The sequence below is a fragment of the Oncorhynchus clarkii genome, chromosome 18, assembly GCF_045791955.1.
Source record: "Oncorhynchus clarkii lewisi isolate Uvic-CL-2024 chromosome 18, UVic_Ocla_1.0, whole genome shotgun sequence".
Lineage (NCBI taxonomy): Eukaryota > Metazoa > Chordata > Actinopteri > Salmoniformes > Salmonidae > Oncorhynchus > Oncorhynchus clarkii.
In genome coordinates this window covers 11566416-11583557 of record NC_092164.1, presented here as the reverse complement: position 1 = coordinate 11583557, position 17142 = coordinate 11566416, and the positions used below count along the sequence as shown (strand labels likewise).

At 49.0% G+C, this 17142-nt stretch overlaps 1 protein-coding gene across 3 annotated transcripts in view; it reads left to right on the top strand.

Annotated features, from left to right (window-relative positions):
* The window catches only part of LOC139372986 (tudor domain-containing protein 3-like), a 54840-nt gene that overhangs the window by 12939 nt on the left and 24759 nt on the right, over positions 1–17142 (top strand). For 2 of the 3 annotated variants that reach the window (XM_071112895.1, XM_071112896.1), the window contains exons 5-10: positions 5120–5261; positions 7083–7154; positions 7900–8049; positions 8337–8558; positions 11031–11202; positions 12004–12153. In XM_071112895.1, the coding sequence (XP_070968996.1) occupies positions 5120–5261; positions 7083–7154; positions 7900–8049; positions 8337–8558; positions 11031–11202; positions 12004–12153 (908 nt within the window). The remainder of the gene's footprint in view (positions 1–5119; positions 5262–7082; positions 7155–7899; positions 8050–8336; positions 8559–11030; positions 11203–12003; positions 12154–17142) is intronic. The other variant, XM_071112897.1, reaches the window with a different exon arrangement.

The following is a 17142-nucleotide window of genomic DNA, read 5'->3' as shown; positions in this document are numbered from 1 at the left end:
AGGTTGTTTTCCTGACACCACACTCCGAGGGCCCTCACCTCCTCCCTGTAGGCCGTCTCATCGTTGTTGGTAATCAAGCCTACCACTGTTGTGTCGTCCGCAAACTTGATGATTGAGTTGGAGGCGTGCGTGGCCACGCAGTCGTGGGTGAACAGGGAGTACAGGAGAGGGCTCAGAACGCAACCTTGTGGGGCCCCAGTGTTGAGGATCAGCGGGGAGGAGATGTTGTTGCCTACCCTCACCACCTGGGGGCGGCCCGTCAGGAAGTCCAGTACCCAGTTGCACAGGGCGGGGTCGATTAATTACTCCTAGATAGGGCCGTACCATCTGAATATCTAGTCATCAATTAATTACTCCTAGATAGGGCCGTACCATCTGAATATCTAGTCATCAATTAATTACTCCTAGATAGGGCCATACCATCTGAATATCTGGTTATCAATTAATTACTCCTAGATAGGGCCGTACCATCTGAATATCTGGTTATCAATTAATTACTCCTAGATAGGGCCGTACCATCTGAATATCTAGTCATCAATTAATTACTCCTAGATAGGGCCGTACCATCTGAATATCTAGTCATCAATTAATTACTCCTAGATAGGGCCGTACCATCTGAATATCTAGTCATCAATTAATTACTCCTAGATAGGGACTTCACTGAATATCTGGTTATCAATTAATTACTCCTAGATAGGGCCATACCATCTGAATATCTAGTCATCAATTAATTACTCCTAGATAGGGCCATACCATCTGAATATCTAGTCATCAATTAATTACTCCTAGATAGGGCCATACCATCTGAATATCTAGTCATCAATTAATTACTCCTAGATAGGGCCATACCATCTGAATATCTAGTCATCAATTAATTACTCCTAGATAGGGCCATACCATCTGAATATCTAGTCATCAATTAATTACTCCTAGATAGGGCCATACCATCTGAATATCTAGTCATCAATTAATTACTCCTAGATAGGGCCATACCATCTGAATATCTAGTCATCAATTAATTACTCCTAGATAGGGCCATACCATCTGAATATCTAGTCATCAATTAATTACTCCTAGATAGGGACTTCATCTGAATATCTAGTCATCAATGAATTACTCCTAGATAGGGCCATACCATCTGAATATCTAGTCATCAATTAATTACTCCTAGATAGGGACTTCATCTGAATATCTAGTCATCAATTAATTACTCCTAGATAGGGCCATACCATCTGAATATCTAATCATCAATTAATTACTCCTAGATAGGGCCTTCCATCTGAATATCTAGTCATCAATGAATTACTCCTAGATAGGGCCATACCATCTGAATATCTAGTCATCAATTAATTACTGACTAAAATGTTAAAATGGTACGTTCCCCTGACAGAGGCCTCATTAGATCCCCATTTCAGATGTCTCTGTTGATGATTCTGTCTATTCCCTACGTAGAGCATTACTTTTGACCAGAGCCCTATGGGCCTCCCTATGGGCCTCCCTATGGGTCTCCCTATGGGCCTCCCTATGGGCCTCCCTATGGGCCTCCCTATGGGCCTCCCTATGGGTCTCCCTATGGGCCTCCCTATGGGTCTCACAATGGGTCTCCCTATGGATCTCCCTATGGGCCTCCCTATGGGTTTTCCTATGGGCCTCCCTATGGGCCTCCCTATGGGTCTCCCTATGGGCCTCCCTATGGGTCTCCCTATGGGCCTCACTATGGGTCTCCCTATGGGCCTCCCTATGGGCCTCCCTATGGGCCTCCCTATGGGCCTCCCTATGGGTCTCCCTATGGGCCTCCCTATGGGCCTCCCTATGGTCCTCCCTATGGGCCTCCCTATGGGTCTCCCTATGGGCCTCCCTATGGGTCTCACAATGGGTCTCCCTATGGGTCTCCCTATGGGTCTCCCTATGGGTCCTGGTCTAAGGCAATTTGGGATGCAGCTTCCATCTAACAGGCTGATGAAATAACACGTCTCCTGTATAGACCTGTAGACTGACCTGTAGACTGACCTGTAGACTGATACTGCTTCACACCAGTCTACAAATCACCTCCTGTTGACTGTATAGACCTGTAGACTGACCTGTAGACTAGTGCTGCTTCACGCCGGTCTACAAATCACCTCCTGTTGACTGTATAGACCTGTAAACTGACCTGTAGACTGATGCTGCTTCACTCCTGTCTACAAATCACCTCCTGTAGACTGACCTGTAGACTGATTCTGTAGACTGACCTGTAGACTGACCTGCAGACTGATGCTGCTTCAGTCCTGTCTACAAATCACCTCCTGTTGACTGTATAGACCTGTAGACTGACCTGTAGACTGACCTGTAGACTGACCTTAGACTGATGCTGCTTCACTCCTGTCTACAAATCACCTCCTGTTGACTGTATAGACCTGTAGACTGACCTGTAGACTGATGCTGCTTCACTCCTGTCTACAAATCACCTCCTTTTGACTGTATAGACATGTAGACCAACCTGTAGACTGACCTGTAGACTGATACTGCTTCACTCCTGTCTACCAATCAGCCAGTATCGTAGGTCCTCATTTTCAACCAAAACTCTCGTCTTGAATGGAAGCACAGACCGATGTTGGTGACTTTCTGAACTTCCTCAGCCTCCCTCCCTCCCTCCCTCCCTCCCTCCCTCCCTCCCTCCCTCCCTCCCTCCCTCCCCCGGTCTCCATTTCTCTCGCTTTCTTCTCCTCCCTCTGCAATTTCCACTCGTCAGTGGCTGATCCGCTACCAATCCGTTTCCTTAATTACAACTCCATCCAAGCAGCGTCCGCGGCGACGGCTGCCGTGGCGACCAGCCAGCCCCTACAGGTGGAGTGGCCGGAGAGGAACGCTGAGTCCCACATGGTTCCCTATTATCTATGGACTCAAAACGATGTTAGTGCACTACAAAGGGGATTAGGGTCCCATTTGGGACGGAGAGGAGAGCTTGCCCGGAATCTATCCGCGAGGAGAGAACAGTACAACCCTTTTATTATGACAACACTAACTAGTGTCTGTTCTGTTGATATCAGCTAGCTCTGATAGTGGAGGGAGGGAGGGAGAGAAAGGGAGGGAGGGAGGAAGAGAGAGAGAGAGAGAAAAGGAAACAGAACGAGATGGATGAGAGGATGGATAGAAGGAAACAGAAAGAGGTTAGTTTGTAATGGCGTGCAGCTCCGTTCCACAGTGTCATTATGAGGCAGTACCCTGAGAGAGGACCCTGCTTCAGTCCCAGCTAGCTCTGATAGTGGAGGGAGAGAGGGAGGGAGGGAGGGAGAGAGGACCCTGCTCCAGTCCCAGCTAGCTCTGATAGTGGAGGGAGGGAGGGAGGGAGGGAGGGAGGGAGGGAGAGAGGACCCTGCTCCAGTCCCAGCTAGCTCTGATAGTGGAGGGAGAGAGGGAGGGAGGGAGGGAGAGAGAGAGGACCCTGCTCCAGTCCCAGCTAGCTCTGATAGTGGAGAGAGGGAGGGAGGGAGAGAGAGAGAGGACCCTGCTCCAGTCCCAGCTAGCTCTGATAGTGGAGGGAGAGAGGGAGGGAGGGAGGGAGAGAGAGAGGACCCTGCTCCAGTCCCAGCTAGCTCTGATAGTGGAGAGAGGGAGGGAGGGAGAGAGAGAGAGGACCCTGCTCCAGTCCCAGCTAGCTCTGATAGTGGAGGGAGAGAGGGAGGGAGGGAGGGAGGGAGAGAGAGAGGACCCTGCTCCAGTCCCAGCTAGCTCTGATAGTGGAGAGAGGGAGGGAGGGAGAGAGAGAGAGGACCCTGCTCCAGTCCCAGCTAGCTCTGATAGTGGAGGGAGAGAGGGAGGGAGGGAGGGAGAGAGAGAGGACCCTGCTCCAGTCCCAGCTAGCTCTGATAGTGGCGGGAGGGAGGGAGAGAGGACCCTGCTCCAGTCCCAGCTAGCTCTGATAGTGGAGAGAGGGAGGGAGGGAGAGAGAGAGGACCCTGCTCCAGTCCCAGCTAGCTCTGATAGTGGCGGGAGGGAGGGAGAGAGGACCCTGCTCCAGTCCCAGCTAGCACCAAGCTGTCCCAAATGGCTTCCTATTCCCTACTACTTGCCCTATTGGGGGGGGGGGGGGCTCTTGTCAAACATGATTTAGGGGGAGTGGCTGCCGTTTGAGACATACTGGGCCATTGGGTTGGAAGTGAAATCCCTAATTGCTGCATCAGCAGCTGGACATCCCTCTAAGTCCCTGTGCTTTTTAATGAGAGGACTAGGGAGGCTGAATTCCAAATGCCACCTTATTCCCTATAGGGCCCTGGTCAAAAGTAGTGCACTACATAGGGAATAGGATCCCGTTTGGGACGCGGGCCGGGGGCTCAGAGGTGGTGGTGATCAGAACTGGGCTGTTAATTTAAAATGAGAACGGCCTGAACCGGGGAATGGGATTATTCCTAGGGTGTGTCCCAATTTGCCACAGGCCATGCCCTATCCAGACCACTTTTCTAAATGACACATCTGTGTTTCTATAGAGTGCTATTTTAGGACACGATCCCTCAGTCTCACCATCCTACTGCAACACAGCGTGTCATTTATAAGAGTGGTCTGACAGGACAGAGAGGGGAGAGGTTTGTGGGTAACGTAAGCTAAGCTGTTCTTCTGGCACGGCTAGCCCTCGTTGGACAGTAGCCATCACAGGCACAGCTGACTGGATGAAGAGTTTTAGGAAGGGAAAATTAATCGTGATGATTTGTTGTTTCTCTTTTCTAATTAAAGCTGCCCCCCCCCCCAAAAAAAAATCTGCTTTCATACCAATACACTGTTTGTTCTGTCTGTTGTTTGTGCCGTTGTTACAGAGATATAAATCTATTGTTTATCAATCTCCTGTTTTTGTTTTTGTCCTATCCAATATGAGGTTAACATATGACCTGTGCTTCCATTCCATTACTGTAGCCAATCTGTATTAAATGTAACTGTAAACATGTTCCATGTAAACCTATTATAGTCAATCTCCTTGTTTGTTTGTTTGTTTGTTTTGGCATATTGGTTTAAGCTTCCTTTAACCGCTTAATTGATTTGATCTACTGAGAGCTCTCCGTTTAATACAAAATGGGTTCTCTATGGAGCTGTCCTCTGGCCTCCCTAATTCACCCCCCCCCCCCTGTATTTATTTTTTATTTTTTAGCCTGAACACCCCTCCAGGAACCAAGGTGAAGGTCCTTGGTACGGTCCAGGTGAAGAATGGCATTCTGCTTCTGGACGACTCCAAGATTTCCGTCCTCGGAGGGGAGGTCGACCACATGATGGAGAAATGGGAACTGCAAAGGGTGAGGAAGAGGAGGTGTTTTATACCCTTCGTTTTACAGCGGACTGTCTCTGTGAGTGTGTTCCAAACAGTACCTTATTCCCTACATAGGGCGTGCACTTCAAAAGTAGTGCACTAGACTCTTTATACTATACAGGGAATAGAGAGCCTGAACCTCAAATGGTAGTGTTTATTACGCTGTTACTGGACAGTTGTTCGTCCTGTCTGGTTCAAAGGACCATGAAAAAGGTTGTCCTGAAGGGCGTTGTAAAGGGTGTACTAAAGGGCGTACTAAAGGGCGTACTAAAGGGTGTACTAAAGGGCGTACTAAAGGGCGTACTAAAGGGTGTACTAAAGGGTGTACTAAAGGGCGTACTAAAGGGCGTTGTAAAGGGTGTAATAAAGGGCGTACTAAAGGGCGTTGTAAAGGGTGTACTAAAGGTTGTACTAAAGGGTGTTGTAAAGGGTGTACTAAAGGGTGTACTAAAGGGCGTTGTAAAGGGTGTACTAAAGGTTGTACTAAAGGGCGTTGTAAAGGGTGTACTAAAGGGCGTACTAAAGGGCGTACTAAAGGGCGTACTAAAGGTTGTACTAAAGGGCGTTGTAAAGGGCGTACTAAAGGGCGTTGTAAAGGGTGTACTAAAGGGCGTACTAAAGGGCGTTGTAAAGGGTGTACTAAAGGGCGTACTAAAGGGCGTTGTAAAGGGTGTACTAAAGGGCGTACTAAAGGGCGTACTAAAGGGCGTTGTAAAGGGTGTACTAAAGGGCGTTGTAAAGGGCGTACTAAAGGGCGTTGTAAAGGGCGTTCTAAAGGGCGTACTAAAGGGCGTTGTTAAGGGCGTACTAAAGGGCGTACTAAAGGGCGTTGTAAAGGGTGTACTAAAGGGCGTACTAAAGGGTGTACTAAAGGGCGTAGTGAAGGGTGTACTAAAGGGCGTACTAAAGGGCGTAGTGAAGGGTGTACTAAAGGGTGTACTAAAGGGCGTACTAAAGGGCGTTGTAAAGGGTGTACTAAAGGGCGTACTAAAGGGCGTACTAAAGGGCGTAGTGAAGGGTGTACTAAAGGGTGTACTAAAGGGCGTACTAAAGGGCGTTGTAAAGGGTGTACTAAAGGGCGTACTAAAGGGCGTTGTAAAGGGCGTACTAAAGGGCGTTGTAAAGGGTGTACTAAAGGGCGTTGTAAAGGGTGTACTAAAGGGCGTAGTGAAGGGTGTACTAAAGGGTGTACTAAAGGGCGTACTAAAGGGCGTTGTAAAGGGTGTACTAAAGGGCGTACTAAAGGGCGTTGTAAAGGGTGTACTAAAGGGCGTACTAAAGGGCGTTGTGAAGGGTGTACTAAAGGGTGTACTAAAGGGCGTACTAAAGGGCGTTGTAAAGGGTGTACTAAAGGGCGTACTAAAGGGTGTTGTAAAGGGTGTACTAAAGGGTGTACTAAAGGGAGTTGTAAAGGGTGTACTAAAGGGCGTACTAAAGGGCGTTGTAAAGGGTGTACTAAAGGTTGTACTAAAGGGCGTTGTAAAGGGCGTACGTACTAAAGGGTGTACTAAAGGGCGTACTAAAGGGCGTTGTAAAGGGCGTTGTAAAGGGCGTACGTACTAAAGGGCGTACTAAAGGGCGTACTAAAGGGCGTTGTAAAGGGCGTTGTAAAGGGCGTACTAAAGGGCGTTGTAAAGGGCGTACTAAAGGGCGTTGTAAAGGGCGTACTAAAGGGCGTTTTAAAGGGCGTACTAAAGGGCGTACACACATCTACACAACACATACCCAATACACACACATCTAAGTAAAGGAATGTCTAAATATATACTAAAGGGCGTTCTAAATTCTTCTCCCCTTTGACCTCCAGAGCTTGGCCAAACACAGCAGGAGTAACATCGGAAGAGAAGGTGGAGCCCCTCCCTTCGTGCCCTTCGGACAGGTATGACCTGCCAATATTTAACGAGTTCCACGCACAGCCAATCAGACTGATTCCCTCTCCGTTGACTAACCAATTAGGCTGATTCTCTCTCCGTTGACTAACCAATCAGACTGATTTTCTGTTTGTTTACTAACCAATCAGACTGATTCTCTCTGTTGACTAACCAATCAGACTGATTCTCTCTCCGTTGACTAACCAATCAGACTGATTCTCTGTTTGTTGACCAACCAATCAGACTGATTCTCTGTTTGTTGACTAACCAATCAGACTGATTCTCTCTCCGTTGACTAACCAATCAGACTGATTTTCTGTTTGTTTACTAACCAATCAGACTGATTCTCTCTGTTGACTAACCAATCAGACTGATTCTCTCTCCGTTGACTAACCAATCAGACTGATTCTCTCTCCGTTGACTAACCAATCAGACTGATTCTCTCTGTTGACTAACCAATCAGACTGATTCTCTCTCCGTTGACTAACCAATCAGACTGATTCTCTGTTTGTTGACCAACCAATCAGACTGATTCTCTCTCCGTTGACTAACCAATCAGACTGATTCTCTCTCCGTTGACTAACCAATCAGACTGATTCTCTCTCCGTTGACTAACCAATCAGACTGATTCTCTCTCCGTTGACTAACCAATCAGACTGATTCTCTCTCCGTTGACTAACCAATCAGACTGATTCTCTCTCCGTTGACTAACCAATCAGACTGATGAAATTGTCGTCTCTCTGTGCTCCTCAGAAGTGTGTAAGGAATGAGGAAGTGGACTCCAGAGAGCTGGACACCAGGAAGACTCTGGTCAGCACCAGTGTGGTGAAGACGGCTGACGAGAACGAAGAGTTTGAGAAGCAGAGGCTAGCAGCCATCGCTGAGGTGGCCAAGAACAAAGAGGTGTGTGTGTCTGTGTGTGTGTGTGTGTGTGTGTGTGTGTGGGGGGTTTTATCCCTGTTGTCGTAGCTATAGTAACTGGACCACCCATGTCTGTTAAACTCTGTCCGTGTCCCACTGTGGGAGTTGGTACTGTTTCTACTGGCTTGTTGTATACGAAGGGCCAGTTTCCCAGACACAGACCAAGTCTAGATTCTCCATTGTAAAACAGTTGTTTAGTCCAGGAAGAGACTTTGTCTGTCTGCCCACGGAGGAATCCAGCTCTGAGTGTCTTTTAACCTCTTCTGAAGGGAACTCGGACGTTTGGCGGCGGAGGCAATGCTGGCGGGAACCTCGTTAATACAGGCGGTCGGGACCGACGAGGAGGAGGAGACCGAGGAGACAGGGACTCGTACCGGCAGAGACGAGAGGAGAGGACGGAGGAGTCCAGCCGTCCAGAGGGAAACTACAGAGAGCTCGGGAGTTACCGGGAACAACCAAACTACCGGGAACTAGGAAATTACCGCGAGCTGGTGAGGGCTTTGACCTTTTGACCCAGGTGTTTCCCTTAGCTCTGTGTAGGCGGGTGGGTCTCTTTCCCTCTGTCTAAAAGCCCCCCCCCCCCCCAAACCCTGGCTCCTTTCAGTTTTAATTGAAGATGTTTGAGGTCTTTGTGGTCAGGAGAATAATTCTGGTAAAATATGCCTGGGCTCTCTGGTTTTGGGCTGGACCTGTCTAGGGCTTCACAACAACAACAACAACAACAACAACAAGTCAGCTTAATTCATTTGTTTAATCTAGATTCCTGGTTTATTGAGCGTTTTGGTGTCAGAGTCAGATGATGGTTTAGGGTCCTTTTGTGGTCTGATTGTGAAATAATCTCGGGGACCCTCATTGGTTTCAGACGGTGTGGGACTGGGCCTCAACAACAACGAGTCTTTCATTCAGTTGTGTAATGTAGACTCCTGGCTTGGAGTAAGACCCCTCCCTGCCCCCATTAGGCTGTCTCCCAAAGGGCACCATATTCCCTCTATAGTGCACTACTTTAGACCCTATTCCCTCTATAGTGCACTACTTTAGACCCTATTCCCTCTATAGTGCACTACTTTAGACCATATTCCCTCTATAGTGCACTACTTTAGACCCTATTCCCTATATAGTGCACTACTTTAAACCATATTCCCTATATAGTGCACTACTTTAGACCCTATTTCCTATATAGTGCACTACTTTAGACCCTATTCCCTCTATAGTGCACTACTTTAGACCCTATTCCCTCTGTAGTGCACTACTTTAGACCCTATTCCCTCTATAGTGCACTACTTTAAACCCTATTCCCTCTGTAGTGCACTACTTTAGACCCTATTCCCTCTGTAGTGCACTAGTTTTGCAAGTAGGGAATATAATGCCATTTGGGACATGTGCTATGTTTCCTCCTCAGTGCGTCTTGACGGGAGGGGTGGGGAGAGGAGGAGGGGGGAGAGTGGGGAGAGGAGGGGGGAGAGTGGGGAGAGGAGGGGGGAGGGAGAGAGGTGGAGGGGGGAGGGTAACAGATTAAGGAGATAATCTGAGGAGTCTCAGTAGAATAGAAAGGATGTTAATCTGGAGCAGACTACAGTAGAAGTGGTGATGAACTGTGGATGTAGTTTTATGGGGTGAATGAAGACTTGAGAGAGAGAGGGAGGTTCAAATGGGGGGGTTAATGAAGACCAGAGAGGGAAGTTCAAATGGGGGGGTTAATGAAGACCAGAGAGGGAAGTTCAAATGGGGGGGGGGGGGGGGGGGGGGGGGGTCAATGAAAACCAGAGAGGGAGAGGGAAGTTCAAAGGGGGGTGGGGGGGGGGTTAATGAAGACCAGAGAGAGGGAAGTTCAAATAGGGGGGGGGGGGGGGTTAATGAAGACCAGAGAGGGAAGATCAAATGGGGGGGGGGGGGGGGTTAATGAAGACCTGAGAGAGAGCGGGAAGTTCAAATGGGGGGGGGGTAATGAAGACCAGAGTACATCGTTACAACACTGTATTTATACATGACATTTGTAATGTCTTTATTCTTTGGGAACTTCTGTATGTGTAATGTTTTACTGTTCATGTTTGTTGTTTATTTCACTTCTGTTTATCTATTTCACTTGCTTTGGCAACATTAACATATGTTTCCCAGGCCAATAAAGCCCTTAAATTGAATTGAGAGAAGTGCGTCACCTCTCCTATGTTCCAAAATAATAAAGACATTTTTATGTCTATATACAGTGTTGTAACGATGTGCTCCGGGTCTTCATTAACCCCCCCCATTTGAACTCTCCTCCCCCATTTGAACTCCCCTACCCCATTTGAACTCCCCTCCCCCATTTGAACTCCCCTCCCCCATTTGAACTCCCCTCCCCCATTTGAACTCCTCTCCCCCATTTGAACTCTCCTCCCCCATTTGAACTCTCCTCCCCCATTTGAACTCTCCTCCCCCATTTGAACTCCTCTCCCCCATTTGAACTCTCCTCCCCCATTTGAACTCTCCTCCCCCATTTGAACTCTCCTCCCCCATTTGAACTTCTCCTCTTTATCTCTCCTTTTTCCCTCCTCCCTTCACCCCTGCATTATTTATCTCTGCTACTATCCCCCCTCATCCCATCTCTCCATCCCCCCTCATCCCATCTCTCCATCCCCCCTCCCATCTCTCCATCCCCCCTCATCCCATCTCTCCATCCCCCCTCCTCCCATCTCTCCATCCCCCCTCATCCCATCTCTCCATCCCCCCTCCTCCCATCTCTCCATCCCCCCTCATCCCATCTCTCCATCCCCCCTCCTCCCATCTCTCCATCCCCCCTCATCCCATCTCTCCATCCTCCCTCATCCCATCCCTCCATCCCCCCTCATCCCATCCCTCCATCCTCCCTCCCATCCCTCCATCCTCCCTCCCATCCCTCCATCCCCCCTCGCATCCCTCCATCCCCCCTCCCATCCCTCCATCCCCCTCCATCCCCCCTCCCATCCCTCCATCCCCCCTCCCTCTAGGTGGATGAGCGGGCCCTAAGGGACATTATGGAGATGGGGTTTGATAAGGAGGATGCTCGTCAGGCCCTGATGGACAACAACAACAACATGGAGGTGGCTCTCAACAGTCTACTGACGGGGACCTTCAAACCCCCCCCACCCCCCGAGGAACCCAGCAGACCCCCACCCAGAGGTAAGCCCTGCTCCCCCCCACCCAGAGGTAAGCCCTGCTCCCCCCCACCCAGAGGTAAGCCCTGCCCCCCCCCCCCCCCCCCCCACCCAGAGGTAAGCCCTGCTCCCACTCCCCCACCCAGAGGTAAGCCCTGCTCCCACCCCCCCCACCCAGAAGTAAGCCCTGCTCCCACCCCCCCCCCCCCCCCCACCCTGAGGTAAGCCCTGCTCCCACCCCCCCCACCCTGAGGTAAGCCCTGCTCCCCCCACCCAGAGGTAAGCCCTGCTCCCCCTCCCCCACCCAGAGGTAAGCCCTGCTCCCACCCCCCCCACCCAAAGGTAAGCCCTGCTCCCACCCCCCCCACCCAGAGGTAAGCCCTGCTCCCACCCCCCCCACCCAGAGGTAAGCCCTGCTCCCACCCCCCCCACCCAGAGGTAAGCCCTGCTCCCACCCCCCCCACCCAGAGGTAAGCCCTGCTCCCACCCCCCCCACCCAAAGGTAAGCCCTGCTCCCACCCCCCCCCCACCCAGAGGTAAGCCCTGCTCCCACCCCCCCCACCCAGAGGTAAGCCCTGCTCCCCCTCCCCCACCCAGAGGTAAGCCCTGCTCCCAACCCCCCCACCCAGAGGTAAGCCCTGCTCCCTCCCCCCCCACCCAGAGGTAAGCCCTGCTTCCTCCCCCCCACCCAGAGGTAAGCCCTGTTCCCACCCCCCCACCCAGAGGTAAGCCCTGCTAAGCCTACAACATGACCTACGACTTCGTAATAACTATAGAATCCCATTGATAACGTGACTTTTCTGCTGCGTCTGTTTCCTCCATGCAGCAGACAGGGGAAGGGGTCGTGGCCGGGGTCGGGGTCGGTCCAGTAGGTTTGGGGGTGAGGATGAGGAGGAGGGAGCAGGAGGAAGACCGTCAGGACCCAGCACTCTGTTTGACTTCCTGGAATCCAAGATGGGGAGCTTCTCCCTACAAGGTACAGTCCTGTCCTTTACCAATAGTCTTCTCCCTACAAGGTACAGTTAGGAGTCCTGTCCTTTACCAACTGTCTTCTCCCTACAAGGTTCAGTCCTGTCCTCTACCAATAGTCTTCTCCCTACAAGGTTCAGTCCTGTCCTTTGCCAATAGTCTTCTCCCTACAAGGTACAGTCCTGTCCTTTACCAATAGTCTTCTCCCTACAAGGTACAGTCCTGTCCTTTACCAATAGTCTTCTCCCTACAAGGTACAGTCCTGTCCTCTACCAATAGTCTTCTCCCTACAAGGTACAGTCCTGTCCTTTGCCAATAGTCTTCTCCCTACAAGGTACAGTCCTGTCCTTTACCAATAGTCTTCTCCCTACAAGGTACAGTCCTGTCCTTTACCAATAGTCTTCTCCCTACAAGGTACAGTCCTGTCCTTTACCAATAGTCTTCTCCCTACAAGGTACAGTCCTGTCCTTTACTAATAGTCTTCTCCCTACAAGGTTCAGTCCTGTCCTCTACCAATAGTCTTCTCCCTACAAGGTTCAGTTAGGAGTCCTGTCCTTTACCAATATTCTTCTCCCTACAAGTTACAGTCCTGTCCTTTACCAATAGTCTTCTCCCTACAAGGTACAGTCCTGTCCTCTACCAATAGTCTTCTCCCTACAAGGTACAGTCCTGTCCTCTACCAATAGTCTTCTCCCTACAAGGTACAGTTAGGAGTCCTGGTGTTTACCAATAGTCTTCTCCCTACAAGGTACAGTTAGGAGTCCTGTCCTCTACCAATAGTCTTCTCCCTACAAGGTTCAGTCCTGTCCTCTACCAATAGTCTTCTCCCTACAAGGTACAGTTAGGAGTCCTGGTGTTTACCAATAGTCTTCTCCCTACAAGGTACAGTTAGGAGTCCTGGTGTTTACCAATAGTCTTCTCCCTACAAGGTACAGACAGTCCTGTCCTCTACCAATAGTCTTCTCCCTACAAGGTACAGTCCTGTCCTCTACCAATAGTCTTCTCCCTACAAGGTTCAGTTAGGAGTCCTGTCCTTTACCAATAGTCTTCTCCCTACAAGGTACAGTCCTGTCCTTTACCAATAGTCTTCTCCCTACAAGGTACAGTTAGGAGTCCTGTCCTTTACCAATAGTCTTCTCCCTACAAGGTACAGTCCTTCCTCTACCAATAGTCTTCTCCCTACAAGGTACAGTTAGGAGTCCTTCCTTTACCAATAGTCTTCTCCCTACAAGGTACAGTCCTGTCCTTTACCAATAGTCTTCTCCCTACAAGGTTCAGTTAGGAGTCCTGTCCTTTACCAATAGTCTTCTCCCTACAAGGTACAGTCCTGTCCTTTACCAATAGTCTTCTCCCTACAAGGTACAGTTAGGAGTCCTGGTGTTTACCAATAGTCTTCTCCCTACAAGGTACAGTCCTGTCCTCTACCAATAGTCTTCTCCCTACAAGGTTCAGTTAGGAGTCCTTCCTTTACCAATAGTCTTCTCCCTACAAGGTACAGTCCTGTCCTTTACCAATAGTCTTCTCCCTACAAGGTACAGTTAGGAGTCCTGGTGTTTACCAATAGTCTTCTCCCTACAAGGTACAGTCCTGTCCTCTACCAATAGTCTTCTCCCTACAAGGTTCAGTTAGGAGTCCTTCCTCTACCAATAGTCTTCTCCCTACAAGGTTCAGTCCTGTCCTCTACCAATAGTCTTCTCCCTACAAGGTACAGTCCTGTCCTCTACCAATAGTCTTCTCCCTACAAGGTACAGTCCTGTCCTCTACCAATAGTCTTCTCCCTACAAGGTACAGTTAGGAGTCCTGTCCTTTACCAATAGTCTTCTCCCTACAAGGTACAGTCCTTCCTCTACCAATAGTCTTCTCCCTACAAGGTACAGTTAGGAGTCCTTCCTTTACCAATAGTCTTCTCCCTACAAGGTACAGTCCTGTCCTTTACCAATAGTCTTCTCCCTACAAGGTACAGTCCTGTCCTTTACCAATAGTCTTCTCCCTACAAGGTACAGTCCTTCCTCTACCAATAGTCTTCTCCCTACAAGGTACAGTCCTTCCTCTACCAATAGTCTTCTCCCTACAAGGTACAGTCCTTCCTCTACCAATAGTCTTCTCCCTACAAGGTACAGTCCTTCCTTTACCAATAGTCTTCTCCCTACAAGGTACAGTTAGGAGTCCTGTCCTTTACCAATAGTCTTCTCCCTACAAGGTACAGTCCTGTCCTCTACCAATAGTCTTCTCCCTACAAGGTACAGTTAGGAGTCCTGTCCTTTACCAATAGTCTTCATCAGGGTTTTTTGCTACAGTTGAAACTGGTTGGTTTTAACAGTAAAGAAGTGTCTCTACTTCACTTTGCTCCTGAGTTCCTGCACCTTGATGGGAGAGCGAGGTCGCAGCAGAGATCGTTCCCTTCCTCTACCTTTTATCCCGCTGTGATGCCTGCTTTCAACCTGACATTTTGTTTCACAAAGCACATAGCAGTTTGTTACAGCTATTTGTGACATACTTTGAAAAGGGGAATTTTCTCTTCCAGGTAGATAATACGTTTATTTTTGTTCCTGTTTTTCTTTCTGATTCACACTCTTTTTTTTTCCAGCATCAAAGATGAACTGTCATTCAAAATTCCTTCAAGTATTGTACATTTTCTTTTTATAAGACATAGACTTTTGTGAGAAACGGTGTATGGTGTAAATCTGTGTTGGAGTGGCTCCATGAACATGTACCATTCCCCTCTGGAGACCAGGGTTCATAGTCTCTAGTCCTGTCTCTGGTGTTATTGTCTCTGGTGTTATAGTCTCTGGTGTTATAGTCTCTGGTGTTATAGTGTATGGTGTAAATCTGTGTTGGAGTGGCTCCATGAACATGTACCGTTCCCCTCTGGAGACCAGGGTTCATAGTCTCTAGTCCTGTCTCTGGTGTTATAGTCTCTGGTGTTATAGTCTCTGGTTCTGTCTCTGGTGTTGTAGTCTCTGGTGTTGTAGTCTCTGGTGTTGTAGTCTCTGGTGTTGTAGTCTCTGGTGTTATAGTGTATGGTGTTATAGTCTCTAGTCCTGTCTCTGGTGTTATAGTCTCTGGTGTTATAGTGTATGGTGTTATAGTCTCTGGTGTTATAGTCTCTGGTGTTATAGTCTCTGGTGTTATAGTCTCTAGTCCTGTCTCTGGTGTTATAGTCTCTGGTGTTATAGTCTCTAGTCCTGTCTCTGGTGTTATAGTCTCTGGTGTTATAGTCTCTGGTGTTATAGTCTCTAGTCCTGTCTCTGGTGTTATAGTCTCTGGTGTTATAGTCTCTGGTGTATATCTGTGTTGGAGTGGCTCCATGAACATGTACCGTTCCCCTCTGGGGACCAGGGTTCATAGTCTCTAGTCCTCTAGTCCTGTCTCTGGTGTTATAGTCTCTGGTGTTATAGTCTCTGGTGTTATAGTCTCTAGTCCTGTAGTCCTGTCTCTGGTGTTATAGTCTCTGGTGTTATAGTCTCTGGTGTTATAGTGTATGGTGTAAATCTGTGTTGGAGTGGTTCCATGAACATGTACCGTTCCCCTCTGGGGACCAGGGTTCATAGTCTCTAGTCCTCTAGTCCTGTCTCTGGTGTTATAGTCTCTGGTGTTATAGTCTCTGGTTCTGTCTCTGGTGTTATAGTCTCTGGTGTTATAATGTATGGTGTAAATCTGTGTTGGAGTGGCTCCATGAACATGTACCGTTCCCCTCTGGAGACCAGGGTTCATAGTCTCTAGTCCTCTAGTCCTGTCTCTGGTGTTATAGTCTCTGGTGTTATAGTCTCTGGTGTTATAGTCTCTGGTGCCGTAGTCCTGTCTCTGGTGCTGTTGTCCTGTCTCTGGTGTTAATGTCTCTGGTGTTATAGTCTCTGGTGCTGTAGTCCTGTCTCTGGTGTTATAGTCTCTGGTGGTATAGTCTCTGGTGCTGTAGTCCTGTCTCTGTAGTCTCTGGTGCTGTAGTCTCTGGTGCTGTAGTCTCTGGTGCTGTAGTCTCTGGTGCTGTAGTCCTGTCTCTGGTGCTGTAGTCTCTGGTGCTGTAGTCTCTGGTGCTGTAGTCTATGGTGTTATAGTCACTGATGTTATAGTCTCTGGTGCTGTAGTCTCTGGTGCTGTAGTCTCTGGTGCTGTAGTCTCTGGTGCTGTAGTCCTGTCTCTGGTGCCGTAGTCCTGACTCTGGGGCTGTAGTCCTGTCTCTGGTGTTAATGTCTCTGGTGTTATAGTCTCTGGTGCTGTAGTCTCTGGTGCTGTAGTCTCTGGTGCTTTAGTCCTGTCTCTGGTGCTGTAGTCCTGTCTCCGGTGCTGTAGTCTCTGGTGCTGTAGTCTCTGGTGCTGTAGTCCTGTCTCTGGTACTGTAGTCTCTGGTGCCGTAGTCATGTCTCTGGTGCCGTAGTCCTGTCTCTGGTGTTATAGTCTCTGGTGCTGTAGTCTCTGGTGCTGTAGTCCTGTCTCTGGTGCTGTAGTCCTGTCTCTGGTGCCGTAGTCCTGACTCTGGGGCTGTAGTCCTGTCTCTGGTGTTAATGTCTCTGGTGTTATAGTCTCTAGTCCTGTCTCTGGTGTTATAGTCTCTGGTGTTATAGTCTCTGGTGTATATCTGTGTTGGAGTGGCTCCATGAACATGTACCGTTCCCCTCTGGGGACCAGGGTTCATAGTCTCTAGTCCTCTAGTCCTGTCTCTGGTGTTATAGTCTCTGGTGTTATAGTCTCTGGTGTTATAGTCTCTAGTCCTGTAGTCCTGTCTCTGGTGTTATAGTCTCTGGTGTTATAGTCTCTGGTGTTATAGTGTATGGTGTAAATCTGTGTTGGAGTGGCTCCATGAACATGTACCGTTCCCCTCTGGGGACCAGGGTTCATAGTCTCTAGTCCTCTAGTCCTGTCTCTGGTGTTATAGTCTCTGGTGTTATAGTCTCTGGTTCTGTCTCTGGTGTTATAGTCTCTGGTGTTATAATGTATGGTGTAAATCTGTGTTGGAGTGGCTCCATGAACATGTACCGTTCCCCTCTGGAGACCAGGG